The sequence below is a fragment of the Argopecten irradians genome, chromosome 3 (assembly GCF_041381155.1).
Source record: "Argopecten irradians isolate NY chromosome 3, Ai_NY, whole genome shotgun sequence".
NCBI classification, from domain to species: domain Eukaryota; kingdom Metazoa; phylum Mollusca; class Bivalvia; order Pectinida; family Pectinidae; genus Argopecten; species Argopecten irradians.
In genome coordinates this window covers 54,032,628-54,054,382 of record NC_091136.1, presented here as the reverse complement: position 1 = coordinate 54,054,382, position 21,755 = coordinate 54,032,628, and the positions used below count along the sequence as shown (strand labels likewise).

At 34.4% G+C, this 21,755-nt stretch overlaps 2 protein-coding genes across 2 annotated transcripts in view; one reads left to right on the top strand and one right to left on the bottom strand.

Annotated features, from left to right (window-relative positions):
* The window catches only part of LOC138319087 (zinc finger C2HC domain-containing protein 1C-like), a 168,543-nt gene that overhangs the window by 135,770 nt on the left and 11,018 nt on the right, over nucleotides 1-21,755 (bottom strand). The gene's annotated exons all lie outside the window — the stretch shown is intronic.
* Nucleotides 198-21,099, top strand: LOC138319079 (uncharacterized). Its single transcript, XM_069261988.1, has 45 exons — nucleotides 198-277; nucleotides 2,030-2,154; nucleotides 2,516-2,799; nucleotides 3,004-3,150; nucleotides 3,423-3,561; nucleotides 4,044-4,208; nucleotides 4,384-4,523; nucleotides 5,067-5,243; nucleotides 6,150-6,193; nucleotides 6,380-6,417; nucleotides 6,568-6,668; nucleotides 7,102-7,251; nucleotides 7,514-7,560; nucleotides 7,831-7,944; nucleotides 8,286-8,402; nucleotides 8,624-8,731; nucleotides 8,847-8,897; nucleotides 9,207-9,335; nucleotides 9,659-9,693; nucleotides 9,946-10,061; nucleotides 10,250-10,423; nucleotides 10,635-10,684; nucleotides 10,831-10,865; nucleotides 11,015-11,112; nucleotides 12,148-12,279; nucleotides 12,637-12,686; nucleotides 12,854-12,967; nucleotides 13,205-13,312; nucleotides 13,477-13,514; nucleotides 14,338-14,435; nucleotides 14,831-15,001; nucleotides 15,122-15,165; nucleotides 15,305-15,327; nucleotides 15,606-15,721; nucleotides 16,089-16,262; nucleotides 16,350-16,402; nucleotides 16,516-16,629; nucleotides 16,933-16,973; nucleotides 17,133-17,227; nucleotides 18,567-18,731; nucleotides 19,120-19,163; nucleotides 19,524-19,552; nucleotides 19,937-20,043; nucleotides 20,283-20,447; nucleotides 20,908-21,099. The coding sequence occupies exons 2-45, from the start codon at nucleotides 2,035-2,037 to the stop codon at nucleotides 20,960-20,962; spliced, it is 4,515 nt and encodes a 1,504-aa protein (XP_069118089.1). The 5' UTR covers nucleotides 198-277; nucleotides 2,030-2,034; the 3' UTR covers nucleotides 20,963-21,099.

The following is a 21,755-nucleotide window of genomic DNA, read 5'->3' as shown; positions in this document are numbered from 1 at the left end:
TGTTTAAATTATGATATTACAGCAAAAAAAGCATGCTTCTTACTGGTAACAAATCGGCAACGGTACTGCGCCTGCTTTGTATCCTAAGTTACGTAACATTGGCTTAAATACTTAAACTATGACTGTTTATCTGGTTTTGTTGATATAGTCCTCAACATTACCTGAACAAGTCTTTGAAAATTGGAACATTTATCTAAAAAAAATGACACGAGGTAAGAATCAGTTATTGTACTAACTTCACTTGTCATCAGCGACAGTCGAGAAGAGATTCCATTTTGTAAGTATGCTAAAATTCAGACGAAATTATGTGGTCTTTTGTAACCATGTATGTATATATATTCATTTTTGTATACTATGACTGATTTTACATTGTCTCTACATATTTGATAAAACCATGATCTAGTTTACGACATACGTACATGTTTGATGAACATTAAATAATACACCAACAGGTATTTTTCTCAGGTATCCCCCCTTTATACTTTAAACATTACACAAACATCGTATTCTATAAACGTAATTAGGGAAACAAGTACGGGTAGGTTTTAGCACACCACTATTTGTCCTTTTAGAGAAAACATTAGCATTGTTGTTTTGAGTGCATTTGCATTGATTCTTCAAACTAAGAAAAGATAATGATATTTATTACATTATCTAGGTTGATACCATTATATATATATATAAGTTATTTGATACGCAAAACGCAGATAAATCGCAATCATGATTTCCTATCCCGACTTTTAATTTCGAATGACATCCGTAACCCACTATATTTAAAACTAATTAGGGCCCCGCATCGAAATGGGGTTGCCCTATAGTAATCAGGTTGTCCGTCTGTTTGTCTGTCTGTCTGTCCGTCTGTCTGCCTTTCTGTTTTTCTTGTTACCGCTGTTTTTTTCATAAAATACTGAAAGGATCTGTCCCATATTTGATATATAGTTTCCCTTTAGACCCTAGTTCCGCATATTGCAGTTTGCGACCGATCGGTCCAGGCCGCCATCTTGGATTTTGATAGTTAATTATTGTTACCGCTATTTCTCAGAAATCACTTAAGGGATACATCTCAAATTTCATGGGAAGATTTTCCTTTGGTCCTAGTTGTGCATATTGCATCTTTGGATAGATCGATTTACAAGATGGCCGACAAGTCACCATTTTGGAGTTTGATTGTTAAAGATTATTAAGACTTTTTCCCAGAAAGTACAGAAGGAATCTGTCTCAAATTCAACAAATACGTTTCCCTTTGGGCCCCAAGTGTGCATATTGCATCATTCTGGGACCGATAGGTCGACTGACAGCCATTTTGAATTTCGATTGTTGAAGTTCCACAGCTATATCTCAAAGAGTACTGAAAATATCTGTCTCAAATTCCATAGGTAGATTCATTTACGACCCAAGTTACGCATATTGCAAATTGTATCTGATCAGTCAACAAAATGGCCGATAGACAGCCATATTGGATTTTGGTAGTTAGAAATGTTACCTCTATTTCTCAGAAAGTACTGAAGGCATCTGTCTCAAATTTCATAGGTAGGTTCGGACCTAGTTGTGCATGTGGCATTTTGAAAGTGATCCATCAACAGAGCAAAGATCCCTCTTTCCATTGGCAGACAAAGATCATTCTTTGGCAGGCGCCACTCTAGGATCTCTTGTACTATACTTTCATCAGTCATTTTCTATCGTAAGGCACATTGGGAACACATAAAAACGTATCTACTTCCTATATAAGTCGGTGTCAACATTCTTGTCCCTTATCCTGGTACGAAATGAATCTATCGGAAATGAGAATTACGAAAGCATGCACAAATTTCATTACAAACAATTATATTGATAATAATAGGATTGGGCAACAGGCTAAGCCTGTAAAGTTAATGGTTACGGCCCATAATCCGATAGATTTCACTCCGGCTCTCTTCCTAAAAATGACCCTGACTGACAATAAGCCACAAAACAAAGAAAAACAAAAATGGATAAAAACTTGTCTTACATCTTTTAAAACTCTTTACAATCAAAGACATTAATGGTTTAGGCACAATGGATAAACACTGTTATGTTGTGATGCGTCTGGTGGTGCTTCTGTCATGTCACCTGTGTAGAGGAGAATACCTGGGAGGAGCAATGAGATATTCACTGTACGAGCAGAAAGGCACACTGGTGAGTAAAGTCAACTGTTAACTATTATCCGAATGCTGTTATCAATTTACTCCTGTTTTATGTCTGTATAGTTTCCTTTCACTAATTCATCATAAAATAAGCTTCCTTAACTCGACGGGGACATGGCAAATGTTCGAGGTATCCAACAATAGAGTTTGTGTTATACGAATATGTTACATTTGTTCGGGACCAACATACCATTTGAACAGTTTTCAGATTGATCAGAATTCAGATCAACGAGGTACAGTTGCATTTTCTGCTTTATGTAATACATTACGTATTTAAGGAAGTTTTTATTATCATTGAACTTTCTCCTGACGCTAACAAAATAAAACGGTGTTTGTTTTTACTGTTAATGTAGATGATGAATGTGACCGTATTGACCGGATGGAGACTCGGAACAGGACCATGTGGCAACCAGTGCCAGGTAGGAGAGGTTACCAGCTCAAGTCTTGGCGAAGATGGCTTTGGCCGGTGGGTGACAAAGGAAGAAGGACAAGGGATGTTAAATAACAAAGACATTACACACACAGTGGATAACATCATACACCAGTCTGTCATCGACATCAATAGGCGAGAAAACTGGGAGCTAGAACTAGGAACGTTTTCTCTGCCGGTACCCCAGAGCCAGTATATCGATATAATGTAAGAAAGGCCAGTGCAGATGTTAAATTTAGGATTAGGGTTAATCTCTTTCAACTTGCATGATCTCTGACTTAATTCATATTTTAATGTTCACCATAACCATCTAAATGATTTATTATCTAATTAATGACGATAGAATTGGAATCGTAATCTACATATATTTTTGTATTTAATGAAATAATAATGTGTTTGTAATGTCTGCAGATATTTCAGGAACAACATGGCGAAGTTAACCGTCCAAAATGAAATAAAACAGTCTTACATGCAGATGAAAATCAATATGCCAGGTGTGCGGTCTGATACCGAACTCCCCAACAGAAGCCCGATTACGGACAGTCGTCCATTTATGAGGTAAACTGTACACTAATATTTTAAGTTAATTATTGATTTATCTAAAATATGTATTCATGGTAAAGTTGTAAGATAAATCGAATGCACTAAAGATCTGCTCAGTTTTCGTAATTTGCAAGTTAATGATTGAAAACAACTTATAAAATATTATGGAGTTTTCAGTATATTTTCCTTCTGCCTAAGTATGAAGTGACTTAAGAATAAGTAAGGTCATAAGTTTCGGTTCATATAAATTAGGTAACATACATTACTCGAGTTACTTGCCCTTGTAGGCTAGCCCTGGGACGTCACTACAGTCTCCATATACCTACAGTAGACCCCGACCAGGACTTTGTCACGTGCAGACTTCCACGCTTTGTAGAGTTTCTTGATTTATTCAGATCACCAACTCCAAATGTCACCGTCAACACGGTAAATAACTAAGACAGACATTCATACATATAATGCACATACATATATGTTCCTTCTTCCTTTGTTCCAAATTATTTGACCAGTAATATCATATGCTTTTTTATAGGAACTTAAATGAGTGTTATTTTCATAGGAGATTTTATGAAGATTTATTTTTTTTAATTTTTTTTTCGAGAAATGACACTTTTTATTACATAGCATCAACAACCAAGATTCCGAAGAATCTCACGTCAAAATTTATTGCGAAAATTCAGAGGAGGCTACCATTTTATCCTTCTGTCCTCGAAAACCTGACGTCATGTTATTTTTCAAGGCTTCATTTGATCGTTTTTGTTATTACGTTACGAAAAATGAAAATAAAAATCACTCTAGGTTATATAACAATATGCAAGAATATTATATGGGCAACATCACTGGATATCATGCGGGTTATGTGATAAAAATAAGTTTTTAACATATGTTTGATATATTTCCTATATCAGAACTGTACCATTGACGTGTATACAGACCCCTCGGTCTATAGTATTGGCGACACAGCTCTTGTTGGGATAGTGGTGGAGGATTTCCCTAGAACACAGATACATATCACGAACACCTCTTCTTATCTGAATGGTTATTTGCAGAGTTTGAGTCAAACACCAGTTCAGGTAAGGTTATTAAAGAAATTTGAAGAATTTAGATAGCGGTAATACTCGTCATATACAGTTTCTTAATTGCAAAAAAAAAAAAAAAAAATCACAACATTCGATGAAAATATGAATTTCAATATTATGGTTTTGATTTATCATGAGAGTATGGAGGTAATGCTCACCCTTTAATCAGTTTTACTTTGAGGTAATTGATGAAGATGATAGTCCGGTAATCATTCATCCACCATCACCACCCAATAGTCAGATGTTTACCCTATATGACGGAACCAAGTTTGCGATAGAGGTATTCGCCAAACCAAGGGCCATGAACAGGTATCCTTACACCATCCTAATAACTTCCCTAGTACTGTATAACAGGAAATGTTCGATGTTTAGAAACGACGTTCGTTAAATTTATAGGTGTATGTGGGAGTAACGACAAATGAATAAGTGCGAATGTTTTTTTTTTCATATAATAGTTGTCTCCCATGACATTATATATTATATATATACGTTCCGTTGAAATTAAATGACATAACTATATAATGATTTTGCGCAAATGATTGACATGTATACAAGTGCAAATTCAGAGTATATATGTAGTAAAGGAGGAGTCTGTGTTTAAAAGTAAAACAATCCAATATGGTAATTGTGTGAGAGCCCTTCTTCGAAAGGGAAATATGTTGTTTAATATTTACCTGTTTCTTGAATAATTTTAAAAGTGTTTTTCTCGTATCATATGAAAACATTACCATAAAGTACGATAAAATGCTTGAATTGGGATATTCAATCCCTAGGCATTTAAACTATATATATCTATAAATCATTCAGGTTTATGTTGCAATAAAAGTGTTGCTTCACTAATCTATTTCACAGAACAATTTCAAAGTTTCGCTTTTTAAGCGACGGCATGACAGATTTTCTAACACATTCAGTCATCCATGATCGTCACGACATCGAATCATTGGTCAGAAGTCAACAAGTGAGTTGGGTGCCAGGCATCAACATGACAGGTTTTTACAGCCTGTGTGTAATAGCACAAGACAGCGACGGGTAGGCTATCCGCTTGTTCGACTTCTTAAACTCCACTTAGATAATTGGAATGTTTTAAATCGGGTATTTTCGTAGAATCTTTAACATATTCATTAATCATATGATTTAAAATAGTGTTTTTGTTTTCCATCACGCAAACCAGAACATTTAAGCAATCAACTGTTACCAGATTGGATATACAGTTGATATGAATTCCATCTGAAAAAAGATAATGAAAATGACACCCATTAGAGCGCCTTGAATATTTATATTTCTGACGAATGGGCTTCATACCAACTGTATGTCCAATATGGTAACAGTTTATTACTTATATTTCCATTCCGATCATTAACATTAAAAACTATACATGTATATCTTTTGAAATTACAATTTACGCTTTTGTTGATAGCCATAGCATCAGGTGCGGAATATAGTTCCTAAAAACGGTTTGAAACCAGCGAACAAACAAAAACTATACTATGATATTTTTCAATACATTCTATTTTGTCAACACGATAATACTTTTGGTATTTAAAGACCGCAAAACTTTAAAACCGCTTTTAAATCATTTCACCGTTATGAATAGGCATGAGTACACATTGCATACATTATCTTCATACGCTTGATCAGATGGGAGTTAATAGCGTGATATTTCCCATCTGGTTTAACATAGATTAAGCGGGAAACTGAAAGTATAATGGAAATATATGTACATGTATATGTTTCCCCATAGTATAGATCATTAACAGTAAAACGTATTATGAATGTTTCCTTGTTTTATTTTAATTTTACGAGTAATCTTTTAGAAATAAGACAAAAATTATCTTACTTCAATAAATGACATCATTTTATCGATCCATTACACATATACTGTCATTAATTATGATTATTGTATATTAATTATGTTGTCGATTTCCTCCTTTCCAGATTCGATTCCGAGACCAACTATTGCTTTCGCATAGAGGTGAAAGGTATGTACATAAAAGGGATATGGATATTGGTACTTTGTATTTATGATCTATCATCTAGTATCGCAATCAAAAGCTATATCTGGTCGCAAATCTCTGTTTATTGCATTGGTCACATACGATCACATTTCAATTGTATCTTCCGCCATTCCGACACATTATAAAAAGGTTTCTCGTTGTTTTTTTTAGAATATCCCGACACCAAAGGAGACCTTACCTCTCGACCGGTAATTATTATATCAATAAATAACATGTATTAAAAAAAAGAAACTTTCAAAAACGTCTAATATATCATCAATGGCACGCGTCTATTAAACAACTGCATTTCAATTCCCTTGTCGAACACATCAGTTATCTACCGTTCTATTTTGATGTAGGGGGCGCCACAATATGTACATTTTCCACAGCGAGGCCAACTTAATTTCCCCGTGAATTCTGTAGGTTTGTTCCCCATTTGTGGTGAATATACTCATAAAGAGTAAGTATAACTTCGACAGGATGTCTATATAGTTCATTTAGTACAGAAATAAAAACACTAGGGGAGAACTGCAATTTTGGTTGTGGACCTTATATAACATCAATATTTACTTCAACAACATGTTTTGCGTCAAAGTTTCTTGAGTTTGTAATGTTGAACGTCTTAGTTGAATTAAGAATAATGCCATTTGTACTTAATAATACATATGGTTTTGAATGATAATTGCGTTCACAATAATTGAATTAAGGTACTATTTTGTTAAATCTATCGTTGATGTATTGGCAGAGAATTCATTATTTTTATTGCAATAAACACAAGGTTCAGATCAAAAATGCATTTGCAATGCAAATTACAGCATATTTCACAATTTGATATAAGTATGAAGTCGGTACCGAAAACAAAGATAAAACACATTGCAATCTTTGCATACTAGTTTTAGTCCGCTCATCCGGCTGACCAATGATACGTCCAAGGGTATTCTGATAAGCTCGATAGACAATGCCTCAGGGTTGTCGGTATATACAGTACAAACTCACAGTGATGTGGCGGGTAACAGGGACGCGTGCTTCCAAACCTGGAACAAGTAAGTCAGCCGACGATTTTCTATAAAAATAAGGCAACTTCCCTGTGTGTGTTATTTATAATAATGGTCATCATGCTTCACTCTCATATAGGAGCAAACATTTTCAAGATGCATTTATCATGCCGTTTTCATTTTACGATAACGTTCACTATTTGTTATCTATCAAACAATCGCGTATATTGATAATTTGTATCGAAATCTAGCACTAACAAGCCATACATGTTCATATAAAACTAATTGAGCACTTATTTCTTTATTGTAGCTTTTCACATCTAGAGCGTTGTACCAACATTCAATTCCTCGCATCTGGTAATGATCAATTTAAATGATATCCCACTTCATGAATCATTAGTACTAAAGTACTAAATGGAATGCCAATATACAAAATATTCTTTTTAATAACAATCTTTTATTGCATAAGTATTGATTTTTATTCTTGTGTACATGAACCAAGTTCAACTAAACATTCTTGTACATTATTGCAGTTAACATGTATATTTTGTTTATGTTTTCACTTAATTTTGCTATTTATTCCGAATTGCTTTACACTTTACGAACTACATTCAACTTTGTTTTTAGATCCTTGTGAAAAGTTGCCTTGTAACAATAGTGGATTGTGTATCCGCAGCAACGCGAGGGACTCATTTACATGCCATTGTGTTGGTGGATATAAGGGCACAGCGTGTGAAATAGGTAACGTGACAAATAGTATGTCAATGAAAAGGTCGTCTTGTAATATAACCGATTAAAGAATTGATTTGATATAATACATGTATTTGACATTACCTGTAGATAGAGTGTACAATGTATTATGGCAATTACACACTGAAAAAAAAAATCAGATAAACATTTAGTTATGTGAGATACTACGTTTTCATACTTTGATTTTGTTATCTTGGAATCGGTTTTATCTTTATTCTTCTGGATTGTGTAGGTAGTGGATTTAAAATTATGATTATGCCTAAGAATACTTTATTGCAGTCTATTTAGGTATGTTCCGTTGTTAGTAATAACTATCACTGCTATATCCGTAGCTCCCGATCCCTGCGCCTCACAGCCCTGTCATAACGGCGGAACCTGCTTCCTCCTCTACCAGACACAATACAGGTGTGTGTGTCCCCCCGGTAAAACAGGATTCAACTGCGATAATGGTAAGGATAATGTCTCGTATGCATCAATAGCTACACGAAATACAGATGAAAGTCTTGCATAAATCTGTCCATCATTAATAATGTTGATATCAACTGAAATAAATTACTTGAATTGTTTAAAATCTAGGTAGAGATAAATGTTTCCGCCCAATGATTGGAATGTCAAGTCTACTAATGGACTAGAACAAAATCAGTATTTATTCACGAACCACGTTTTACAGAAATCAACTATTGTCAGAGCAACTCGTGTAGATTTGGAGTCTGTGTGGACATACCTGGAAACTACACGTGCAAATGTTCCGCAGGTTATACTGGAGAAATATGTACTGGTACGTACATCTATAAGCAAGTTTAATTATATGAAATGAAAACTCTTTTATTTATGATATCAAAACTTTCAAATATGTCAAAACGCACAGCCTTAACATCAACTGTTACTTTCAGAAACTGACAATTCCACAGTTCTCTGTCCTGGTACACTGCAGAAAACGCAAGGTAACACTGCTTGATAAAATTATTTAAAGCATTATAAAACAGTACAATGCTATTAGCAAATGATGGTTTGCAAGTATGGTGTCCTCATTTCCATAAGAAAGAACACATCAGTTATATTTTTTCTTTCTTTTCCATCTCTGTTTTCTTATTGTTTCATTTTCGTGTGCTTTCTAGCTATTAAGTTAATATAAGTCATAAACATTTTAAAATTGTAATGACCACACATTATATAATGGTTTTGCAGGTTTTACATGAGCCTTTTGAATGTCTTCATTCCCTAACATTGACCATTGATCATATCGTCTATAGATTGTACCAAGCAGTGCAATTGGTGCAGCGAGCCCCACGGGATCTGTAGACCAGGCAATGGAGCTAACCAGTATGATGTGTGCACATGTTCTGTGGGCTATGATGATCCTGGTAGTCATTGCCAACAAGGCAAGTATCGATTTCAACTTATACGTCGATGTTCCTTATCTAAGCGCGCAAGGGATCTTAGAGGAGTAACAGAAACCTAGGAGTGCCCGAAGAAAAATCATTATCGATTATTAAGATACATTTAAAAAATGCTGTTAATATAATAAATACAATCATAACATGTGTTTTCTCTATATAGAATAAGATACAGGTATCATAATATAACTGCACCATATGCATAGATGATATCTATAGGAAACATGTATCAAACCATGTCAGCTCGTTCTTCTAACAGAATATACTTTCCTGTCTATACCTCCGTTTCATGTGTTTATTTGTTATAGTAAACGGAGACATTGTCGGCGCCAGAAGCCACGGGGTAAGACCATTCATTGATACAAAAAACATGAGTATATGATTATGACGGTGTGCTCCGTCAACTCGTTAAGTGAATGGGATTATTTTTCAACAGAAGCTATAAATAATTTACAATTACATTTTTTTGGAATAACAAAGATGAATGCTAGCCTAAACTTAAAATATTCTGTAATACCCCATTGAAATTTTAAATGACGAAATATTTGTCAGGTAAATGAAAAAAAGCTGATGTACTCATTATTTTTTATAATAGCCAAGATTCGTTCCACCTACCGCAGGGCCGTTGAGTACCATCCTTTGCGAACTCTATCAGTACACACTGGAGAAATGCTCTTTTCCCGTTTATGCAGCAAATTTGCCAACGAGCAGGTAGGTATGCGATATTTGCGTATTCAAAGGAGTCAATAACATATTTGATAAAGCATAGCAGACCTCTGAATTTCATTTTCGAAAATCAGCCCTATATTTTTTATTCTGTTATATTTTTATTCTGTTATATAAGTATACATGATGAAGATAATTGTTAATGATCAAAATGTTTTTTCAATATATTTCAGCATTGATCCTGTTGTTGAAAACCTCTTCCCGGATAATGAACTCGAAGTCCATATATCATCTCCATCTACCACTGGTATCAGTGACGTTTTTATGTATGTGATTTCTGCGCAACTCCCCACGGAAATGCGTTCTAACACCAGGGAGAAATATGTCTGTTTGAAGGTTTCGGCAGGGTACGTTTGGTTTAATATATCACCTATGCATGCTTCATTTATAAATTTATATCACATCCATACAACGATGTAATTAACGATATATCTATCAAGAAGTTGGTGGTACACATACAATAAGGATAGATATTTTACACATATGATATCATGGTTTGTTAAATCGCCTCAGAAAGGCTTTAATTCAATTTATGAATTGAAAATTCGTGTGTTACAGAAACAACATTACTGACCGGACCTGCTTCATCGTTAAGTTTTCATATAAAGGTAGGCATATTAGCATAACTTAAGTCCTGTTTTGTTAAAAACAGTTACCATTTACAAATTATCAATATTCTACCAAAGCATCGATGATTTGCATTTAACAAAAATAAAAATGGAAACTATCGGAAGATATTTTTCTTCTGAAATAGGTTTGCAAGCTCACCTTACCGAGATATATCGGAGGGTAAGTATAACATTCTTGTTTGCTCTACGTTTTTTATCATTTATGAAAATGAAATGAAGTACAGAAAACAAACTGTTGTTAACGTGACCACATCGTGTTGTACTGTATTAACAATGGAATTACATTTAGTATGAATATCATTTCACCAGTTCCAAGCACCAACACTGCCACACGACTCCGTGGTAACCTGTCCATCAGGAAAGGTCTGTCACATCTATCTCTATACACAGGAGGAGGCTGGCCATTGGTATGTACGCTTATTACACAAGTGATAATTATACAATGAGCAGAAACTGAATTTTGCTATTTAACATATATTATTATACCTCTATAAAATAGGTTCTATATAAACTCTATTGTCAAAAATGCCAATAAATAAACTGTTCCGTCGAGTGGTCAAAAGAACTGTTCAAATTGTCTGTTAAAATGTGCTGTTGGACCGGAGCGACGTCACAATTGGGTATAGGTTGCAGAAAACAAAAGATCTGAGGAAATTTGGAAAATTACACACAAGTTTTACAAATGCCTGCATAGCTAGTGAACCCTTCATGTTACATATACAAAAGTATATATATATATTTAATCTACACACTATATGCTATCAAGTTATGATATCGTCAGAGAAGTAAGCTCATTTTTGGCGTATTCCCGAGCCTTTGTATTCCATGGAAACCACAGTAAAAAAAGTTTAAAAAAAACTAGATTTGTTTGTTTTTGACCCAAAATTACAAAAAAGTACTCTTTTTTTTTATTAGACCTACATTAAATCAAAGATATTTATCTCAGCGACAAAATAAAACGGAATTTTCTATAGGTCAATTGTGTGGATTTTTCAATACCTGGCAGCATGGCGTCCATTTTCAGCCTTAAGTAAAGCTAGCAAATCTAGTATAGAGCCACTTACGCATTAACCGCTAAATCTTAATCTCAAACCCATTTTTCACCAAAAACAATTTCTGGACTATGAAGCCTGTATTAAACAAATCACATTCAGTGCACCAATTCTAGGCTATATCTATTTTCTATTTTTTATGCATCCATTTATACAGAGATTGCCTGCTAAATAAAAAAAAATCCCCCATGGTCAGGCTGTCCTTCTGTTGTTTGCTACCATAACAACGTCCTCGGGCAACAGTTTGTCTTCGGGTCCAACAAATCATCTGTTGCCCTCAACCCCAGTTAACAACAGCATACTGCTGTCCGCTTGGTGCTTTATTCGCTTTTTTGTGTACCATAATAATAATTAATTAATCTACGTATGTTTTCTTTTATATTTTGCCAGTGAAAGGATAATATCTGGAAAGGACAATGCTGTAGAGATATTTTCACCACAACTAGTCAACCGTTCATGTGTAACAGATGCCGCATTTAAACCAGTGCCTCTTGCACACCGACGGCTGTGCTTTCGTGCAGGGTAATGGAAATATGAGGGTTTTTTTATCATATTGCAAAAAAAAAAAAAAAAAATATCTAATGCAGATATTTTGCGGTCTACAATTCTGTGCCTGGTGGCTGTAAACGAATTCCTGTTAGTTTTCGGATGGAAAATGGAAAAGCTATTCTGTTTAAAACGTTTTAAGTAGTATTAGTGCACATGTTTTCAGTTAGCAATAAAATAATCGCCGCTCAGTATTGTAACACCCTGCATGGGAACGTCTAGAAGTATATATGTTGTATAAAAAATCAATTAGTTTTCGGTTAAGCAATTGTATTGTTGAACGTCTTTTATACCTCTACTTAATCGGTTTAGTATACATTTCATGTGTTTCAGACTTGGTGGCGAATCAAGATGTTTTGGAGTAATGTTTGTTTCTGTTCACGGTAATCAATTTCTAAAACTGACTCCCCAGATTTTCTAGGCATCAGCAACAATTAATATATCTATTAAAATAATCCTAGTATACGATGGCCGTATTTTGATCATCCTTTGTCGTGTTACAGTCCTGTCTTCTAGTACTTACTATTGATGTATTATATGACTACTACAGACACCTGTACGGACCAGAGCTGTAATAACGGTGGAGTGTGTATGCCAAAAGGATCTAGCAATTATTGTGTATGTCCACCAAACTTCTTCGGCTCATCTTGTCAATCACATCAAGGTAGGTTCGAAGGCGAACGTGTTTGAATCCAATACTGTACCATGCTTTGCCTATATTCAGCAGGATCCTTCATGCCCATTGAAATGGTCAAATCTGTCCGACTCATTATGATGATAAATCAGTTGTCAGTTCTGTAGAAATTTTTCTGTTATGTTAGTCTTTTTTGTGTTTTAATTTGTTTTCTATTGTATCATTGTGGCTATTCTTTATTAATAAAGTTTCCGTTTTCTTTTAAAGGTCCTTGCCTGCACAATATTTGTCAGAACAACGGTGTTTGTTATGAGAATAATGGTTCCATAGATTGTTTATGCCAAATCGGTTATTCAGGAGACAAGTGTCAAAACAGTAAGTGAAATTTCCTTACTTTTATACACTGTATGTATATGTATAATTTTCTGTTGTTGATCCTGAAATCGGAAACGAATGTAAAATTACATACTTACGCTTTAAAATATCATTTACCGCGTTTAGAAAATAATGGTTCTGATATTAATTATGTTTTTACACAGGTGAACTCCTGGACATTCATGAATCTAATCAGGAGGCAGTAAGTCAGACATCAATAATGTTTCTTCATATAATTCAGTGTCATATGTTACTCTCGTTTCTATTGGTTAGAAGTTTGAGGTTATTTTTGCATTGTCTTTAAGAATTGTACGTGGAATATTATGACGTCATACACGAATAGGGATATTTTAAAAGCTGCAGAGACATTGGCCAAACTAAACTATTGGTTGAGATTTGAATGTATCACAGCTGAATTTGTTTTGTAGTACAAATAAGTAAAAGCACCTAAACTCATAGACGCTTTCCGGTTTCAATGCGTCTATGAAGATTGTTCTATACATTTTTCGTCGATATTGAGAATGATACTTTAAAGGTCAAGACTAATTACTGCTTCAAAATTGAAAAATTCAATTTAGTTTATGGCAATAAGCTAAATATATTTCCTGATCTTCCCAATCACATTAGTCAAATTTTGGCGCAAATGCGAAAAAATATAAATAATGATTTACCAGTGCGGATATGAATTATCGGAATTCGGTAGTTCAATACCGAAAATACCCTTTTACAACATCTAGCGTTGTACATAAACTGGCACTTCAAAGACAGCGCGAAAAGCGCTTAATTAAACTATCGCTAAACTAGGTACGTTTACGATATTTTGACGATCAAAGACATATACTATACTGTCTAAACTAAATACAAAATATCAGTATCGACACCAAATATATGGTTTGGAAACTTAATTTAAGAGAGTAAAATTTCGTTGGTTCCCTTTTTAATGTACAATTTTTGAAAAAAATATTATTTGATTCTAAATCATTCAATCACGATGATAGTTTGTCAATCGACTTGATATCCAACAGGCGATCTTCTATCCCGGAGCCGTGCCAACACACATTACGTGCTTTGTCAATAGCAGCTGTTTCATAAATATCTTCCTTACATCAACCGGTTCATGTAGGTAAGAAAACAATTGTCAAATGCGCGTCTTGAGTATGATTCAAAAGTAGAATCAAATTTATGTACATTTATAGATAAATTTCAAAGTAGAGATTTAGAGATTTTTTGTTTTAACTAATACTAGCAAAGAATATCATAATGGATTTTGAACTTTGTCAAGGTTTCAAAGAGGCACAGGGTCACCTAATGAAATTTTCTTTTATTATTCTATAAGGAGTTTTTGGGCGTTTTCTCCCTCTTCAATTAAAGCATAATTAATGTTCCTGCTACAATTGGAATGATTCATATAGTTTATGCATTTTATTCAGTATTTATTTACGATATTTACCTTTGAGAACCAATATCAACGATGAAAGTGTTCACATATATACTTATTAACAAATTATATATCTACAGATTCAGCGTTGCACCAGGACACACAGACATCCTCTTTAAAGAAGTGAACACGTATTTGCTGGAGGACACTGACGATGGAATACCGGAAAAGGTGTATACAGGTGTACTAAGGCTTTTGTCTGCAAGACCATGCCAGGGTCGAACCTGTATACAAATACTAGATGAAACGAGGTAAACTATTTACACGTTTTTAATTTTCCGATGAGTGACCTTGGTAAAAATGGAAAACAAAATATGCCGGAGAGTAAGAAACGATTTATATTGATGAATGTCATTTTTTCTAAATTCCAGTGGATCCATCAATGAAAGATGTTTCAATATTGATATCCGTACAGGTAAGAATTCAAGAAATGAAACAATCGTGCTGAAGGCCAAATTTATTTTCACTGTATGCCTTTATAATACATGGATATACGAGTCTAGATAAAGGTAAAGGCACTTATTGCAATTTAATTTCTGATTGGTCTATTACAGGAAATAGGACAATAGCTACTAAGGTAAGATCAAATCAACATCTGAGGTTACTCTACATGGACGTGATTGTATGTAACAATATTTCTATACTACTCCAATTCCTGTCTTTGTTAATGACAAGAATTTAAATTCTGATCGACTGAAATTAATTTATGAAATAATGAAACGAGTGTCCAGGGATTTATTAAATGAGCACCCAGGGATTTATTAAATTGTAAGTTTATACCAGGTAATAAATGATATTTACAGCAAGCCTAAGTGTGACTGTTGATTACATGTTATATGTACCGTTTCTCTATAGATTTTCCCATATTTTGAAACACCCACTGCAGAGAACAATACCGTCTTTGAGTGCGTACGTGGAAATGAGTGTCATATAATGATCTGGGTACACAAGTCTGATGGAGAAAGAGAATGGTGTGTATCACATGGCTTTATCATGTACTAAAATAACCTCAAGTAATCAATAATATAATGTTTTAAAATGATGTTGGAAAGCATTGATAAGGGAAAGTAGTACCTTATATGAAATAAGGTGTATTTGACATGTCTTTTGCTTATAAGACCTTTTGACTCAAGAAATGTTTTATAATTCTATATAAGAACATCAATCATATATAAAGTACTTATTCGTGTCTTGATTTACATGAGAGTTAATTACTCTAGATATATTATTTTTTCGCATAGCAGGATGGAATGATGTGTCAACGCTGTCCCTATTTTATAGCTGAGATTGTGAAAAAAATAAATGCTCCCCGGTACATTTTGTATTTTTTCACTTTAGTCCAAAGATACAGATGAACAACAATACTGCTGAAACAGCAGGTATCATAGTGATAAAGAATACATCAAACGCATGCGCTTTAGACATGACGTTGCTGACACTACATATGGATGTCTCCACTTACCTCTGCTTGACCCTAAAGCCGAATGATATTGAACCAGAAATTTATGAAAGGTAATGTCGTCAAATTTAATATATATTTGCTGAAAATATTGGATACTATACCTACATGCCTATTTGAATCGTATCCTTCTATTACAGAGGGTACTACGACAAAAGGTGTTACAGTGTGTTGCTGAAAGACTCTCATTCCGGTAAGTACAATATACCGGTATGTGAGTGTATGATGTAAGATATACATTTTTGATAACATCAATTTGAAAAAATAGGTGTCGCTTACCTTATCAAGTTGTTGTTTTCGTTACAGTTACAAGTCCGTGCTCAAACTTCGTCTGTCATAACGGGGGGTACTGCGACCCCTCCCAAGGCGTTGCTAACTGTCTGTGTCGTCAAGGATCGTCTGGAGAGCACTGCGAGCTATGTAAGGCAACCTTTCACTAGCAGCCTAACTCGACATAACTAAACACATGTTTTATAATGGACCCGTACTTTCAAATGAATAAAGGTTGCATTTACAATTCTTCATGTGAATTAAATGGTCATCGCAAAAGATCGAAATACATTAAGTTACTTGATAGATCTATATAAATTAGATACATATGAACTAGGCTAGTGCATTTTGCTCTTATGTTGCATCCACAAATGACAAACACGGTTTTTTGTATGTCTGACGATAATCTAATATTTAACGATCAATTGTAATTTGGTTTTTGTTTTATTTCAGTTCGTCCTGGGACACATATCAATACTGCTGACAGACCTGTGGTAATGTAAAAATGTTGTTTTATTGTACAGTAAAACCCGTTATGTTTTATAAACATTTTCATTGCATTTAACTATGATTTGCAAATGCTAAGTGTGTACATTTTGAGCAGAATGGTTATAATGTTACAAACAATTACATCTTGTTGTTGATTGTTTCAGAGTTTTGCAGACGATGCGTTTCCAAACAACATAGTATGCCAGTTAGGTGAACAATGTTCGTTTATTCTGAATCTGTGGAGCCCTGGTAACAAAACGTAAGTCAAAAAAAGGATTTATTCTCTAAACCCTGTATATGGTGTTTCACAAAAATGCATATAGAAACAAATGAAGAGGAGCGTGAAATTTACGTCACTGAATAAGTAAACGATTTGAATTGCAGTAATCTTGGAATTGACATTAAAGCGATTTGGTTTAGGTCTTTCATTAAAAACACGAAGATTCATGCATCTTTAAGTTCTTTTTAGGTCACCTGAGCAAAGTCTCAAGTGACCTATTCTAATCGTTTTTGTCCGTCGTCGTGCGTCGTGCGTCTTCCGTCGTGCGTCGTCCGTCGTGTAAACAATTTACATTTTCGACTTCTCGAAAACTGCTGAAGCAATTTTAATGAAATTTTGCACAAACCTTCTAAGGCATAAGGCCAATCCAAATTGTGAATTATATGGTCCCCACTCCAGGGGTGTGTGGGAGGGACCAAAAGGGGTTACATCGACTAAAATTTCAATCATCTTCTTCTCCACTCACAGATGTGTTAGAACAAAAATATCTTCGTAGATAGAAAGGTCTTAAAGTCCTATACAAAAAAATGTGAATTATATGACCTTGGGGCTCTCGTTTCCCCTAGGGTGGGGGTTACGTTTACATATTTGAGCAAACTCTTCTTCTAAAAGTCAGGAAATGGTAGAATCAAACACTCTTTATACAAAATGTTGATACAGAGTCATAAGGTGTTTACAAAAATGTGAATTATATGACCCTGGGGTCTCATATTTCCTCCTGGGGAGGGGGTCAACTTTACTTTAGTTTATATAGGAAAAAACATTTATGAACAAGAAATTAGTCAAACTTGATTAGAATTATTAGCCTGAGATATAGCATTTCAACATCCATATCGGTCATCGCTGACCCCTGTGGGACCAGAGGGGCGGGGCCAAACAGGTTCAAAATGATTCAAGATTTCACTCAAATACTCTTCATAGATTTAAAAGTCTAATTTGTAATATCTCTGACAGACTTCAGTGGCTAGTATATCAGTTTGTTTATATGTTTTTGTTTCATTCTTTATCCAAACTCAAGTGACCACTAAGGCTCATGTTCCTCTTGTTTTTTTATTTATAAAAACCTTCGACAGGTTTAGTCAATCATTTGCCAAGACTAAACGATGTGGCTAAATGAACTTAACTATCAGCAGTCTTACACATCTAAATCGCGAGTTCGAAATAAGTTTTGGGTTGTTAAGTTCGAGCCACATATTTTCTGAAATTCCGTTTCTGTTGCCGTTAAACCTACTATTTTATAAATGGAAAATTCATATGCATATATAATGTAGAAGAACGAATTTAAGTTGTATCGTACAAAGTTTGAATTAATTTTAAGCCCGACCGTATGGTTTGACCACCTGGACTACACCATATCAGCGGAACAGCCAAACAAGACCTCTACTGTTGAGATCTCGCCAGGCTTTTACTCTCTGATAATCACAGCTAACGGCACACAAATCGGCACTTTTGAAACTATCCTTCAGACATCGGATGATACGGGGTAAGGTTTTGGAAAAGTTAAGCAGATTATTGGTCTTTCAAAGTAGCAATTCATAAGCAATAAAAAATAATTCAACTGTACGTTACCTCAAAAGAGACCAACTCTCGGAGGTTGAATGTCAATGAAATGAAAATGATATGTTAGAGTAGCATACATCATTATACATGTACTTAAAACGAAAGATGCACATCAAATATTTCTATTTTAAGTTGATTTGTACGAAAACTACCAATACAAACGCTGCACGTACCAATTGGTTTCAATAGAGCACTGTTAAGTTTAAAGTGAAATGTTATGCTATTTTTGACGTTGTTTTACAGAATGTTACTTTGCAAATACATTTTTTATGTATTGGTGTTATTTTTAGCTAATTGTTTGTTCATTTCAGGATAGTTTCAGATGAGCTTTGGTATAGATATGATATAAGAAATGGTAAGTTCAATTATAATATTATTACCCCATAATAATACTAACATTTATGTTATATTCGAGGATAAAAAACCATTATAAAATTGATATATATATATATATCGATCAAATAGTCAGACATCGACTTTACCTCGATTGATGTCGTTTGATCCCGAATAACACTTGGAAAATATGTAGATATTGCTCTTATTGATTCTTATCTGTACGTCGGCAACATATGGCCGACGTCACAGAGGATTTATGAGTTAACTTCCATTCTTTCTCTTTGCAAAATGAACTAGTGTTTGTATGACTGTTTAGATTTAAGCAATTTGCCAATTGGATGTCACATGTACGTAACTTGCATTTTACTGATAATTACAGAATCCAGGGTAATAACCAATGCAAATCAGGTATGTAATGTGTACACATGTTGCAGGAAGCTTCATAAAAAATTAATTTTCTAACATTAAAAAAATAAAACCTCAGCCGCATTTCTTATCAGGAAATTCACGCTAAAATATGGTTGCTCAACTGAACATGTGATATGTCATTTATTTATCAATACAAATGCGCACATCCGGCAATTTAGATTAAATCTAAAAAATATTGGAAAAATTATCGGTTTCCATTTTTCTTTTAATTTCAAAATTGCCATATAATTTAGGTGACATGCTATTGCAAATAAGAGATCGGTTCACAATTTAATATTAATGATGATAATGAATGATTTTGTTCGTAATTCCTCATACTTGTAACACAATTAACATAATAATTATTTTATATATATGTTCCAGCCACATTTCGTAAAGCCGTCATTCCCAGCAGAATCGACCATCAAATGTTCCAATGAACGACTCTGTCACATAATCTTACTCTCTGAGTCTGATGCGTTTGAACAATGGTAAATGTTAAAGAAAATGTGATATATCACATTGCATATTAAAGCAAGTATATTCATGTACTTCATATTGCAATACGGTTGAACTTATATACAAATATACATTACGATAAGTTATGATAATGTAAATATGGCACTTCAAGTCGGGTTTAAACTTATACTTTAGACTATATTTGTTTGCTGATTTTAACGTCTATCATGACTTCTTCATTCTAAACTTACATATAACCGATGTTCAACAGTCCCCAAGTTGAGTTTGTGAGTGAGCCCCGGGACAGCGTACACATATTCCAACAAAGGAACGGCACGACGTACCAACATGGCGGCTGTATGACTGATGTAGTTCTTCTGTCGTCAAACAAACAACTCGCTTCGGAACGATTCTGCTTCAGGGTTTTGTTTCCAACGTAAGATACTGGTTCTTCCTTAACCAAATTGATCATGTCCGAAGGAGGAACCCTGTAGTAGCTCTTTTTGTTTAACTGATGTCAATTAGTCCTCCAATACATATTACAGATATCTGTCTGCCTTTTATATTACCTTTTGATTGCTACGTCATTGTTTAAGTGTGTGTGTAAATTACGTACATCGCTAAAAGATATGACGTAGGACACGTAAATATGACGGAACAATCAATACTCATCTGAGATTATAAGATACCTCGGTTATATGCAAATTTGACGTCCCAATCATAATATAAATAAGGCATCAACGAATAGTCCAGAAAAGTGGTTCTAACCATAATTTGTCAAAATTACGTAATACTTTTGTTCTCAATGTCATTAACCAGTGTGCTTATATTCATATTTTTTATATATGTTTTTCCATCGAAATCATTCCCATGCTAGTTATATTCTAATGTTGCAGTGTTCCTGGTGAGACGAGATGTTACAGGGTCCAGTATGGATCAGCATCGCCATGAAGTCGGGGAAATTGTTACCTTATACAAGCCACGGACAATGAAAAGTAAATGTACTGAAACTGCGTGCTGTTGTTGCTTGAAGTTGAGATGAAGTTGTGTATAATAAACCAGCGAGCGATAGTCTCTCTAAACATAAAGGAGTTTTTCATCATTATTTTTTCTTTCGAAGACATCAAGTTGTTAAACTATTACTAGATTAATACTAAGGTAAACGATATTTGGTATATACGAACATCAAACGTCACAACAGAGATTATGATCATTTTTGTTCTCCCACTTGGATTCTTCTTTAGGACACATGATCAATTATTGATGATGTTTATACCATATTTGGCAGAGTGATTATTGACCTGGACAATATCTTTTATTAAATTTCGATAAAATAAACAGAGTGAATGTTTGTAAGTTTGTATATAGTAAATGTTAGTTTTTCAGATAGTTGAAAAATGTCAGATGCATAACATTATTATATGACAGGTGCTTTTGCTGTATTTTGATTGGCCAATACGTTTCTCAGAAGTATTCATCAACTGCGATATCAACCCCGAAATCGGCGGCAAAAAGCACGCGAGGTTACTGGACTCAGTCCAGATACCTCTCGCGAGTCCAGTAACCTGTGTCAAAAATAGATCGAGGAAAACTCCCTTGAAATGTGACGTCATAATCACTTTTGACGTCAAGTCGTACCCAAATATAGCGTAACAGGAGTTTCCCTTATTCAATGACGTCGGGATAATATATGGTGACGTCAATATTATAGTAGGCAACATAAATGGCAGAAGGCAGCAAGTTT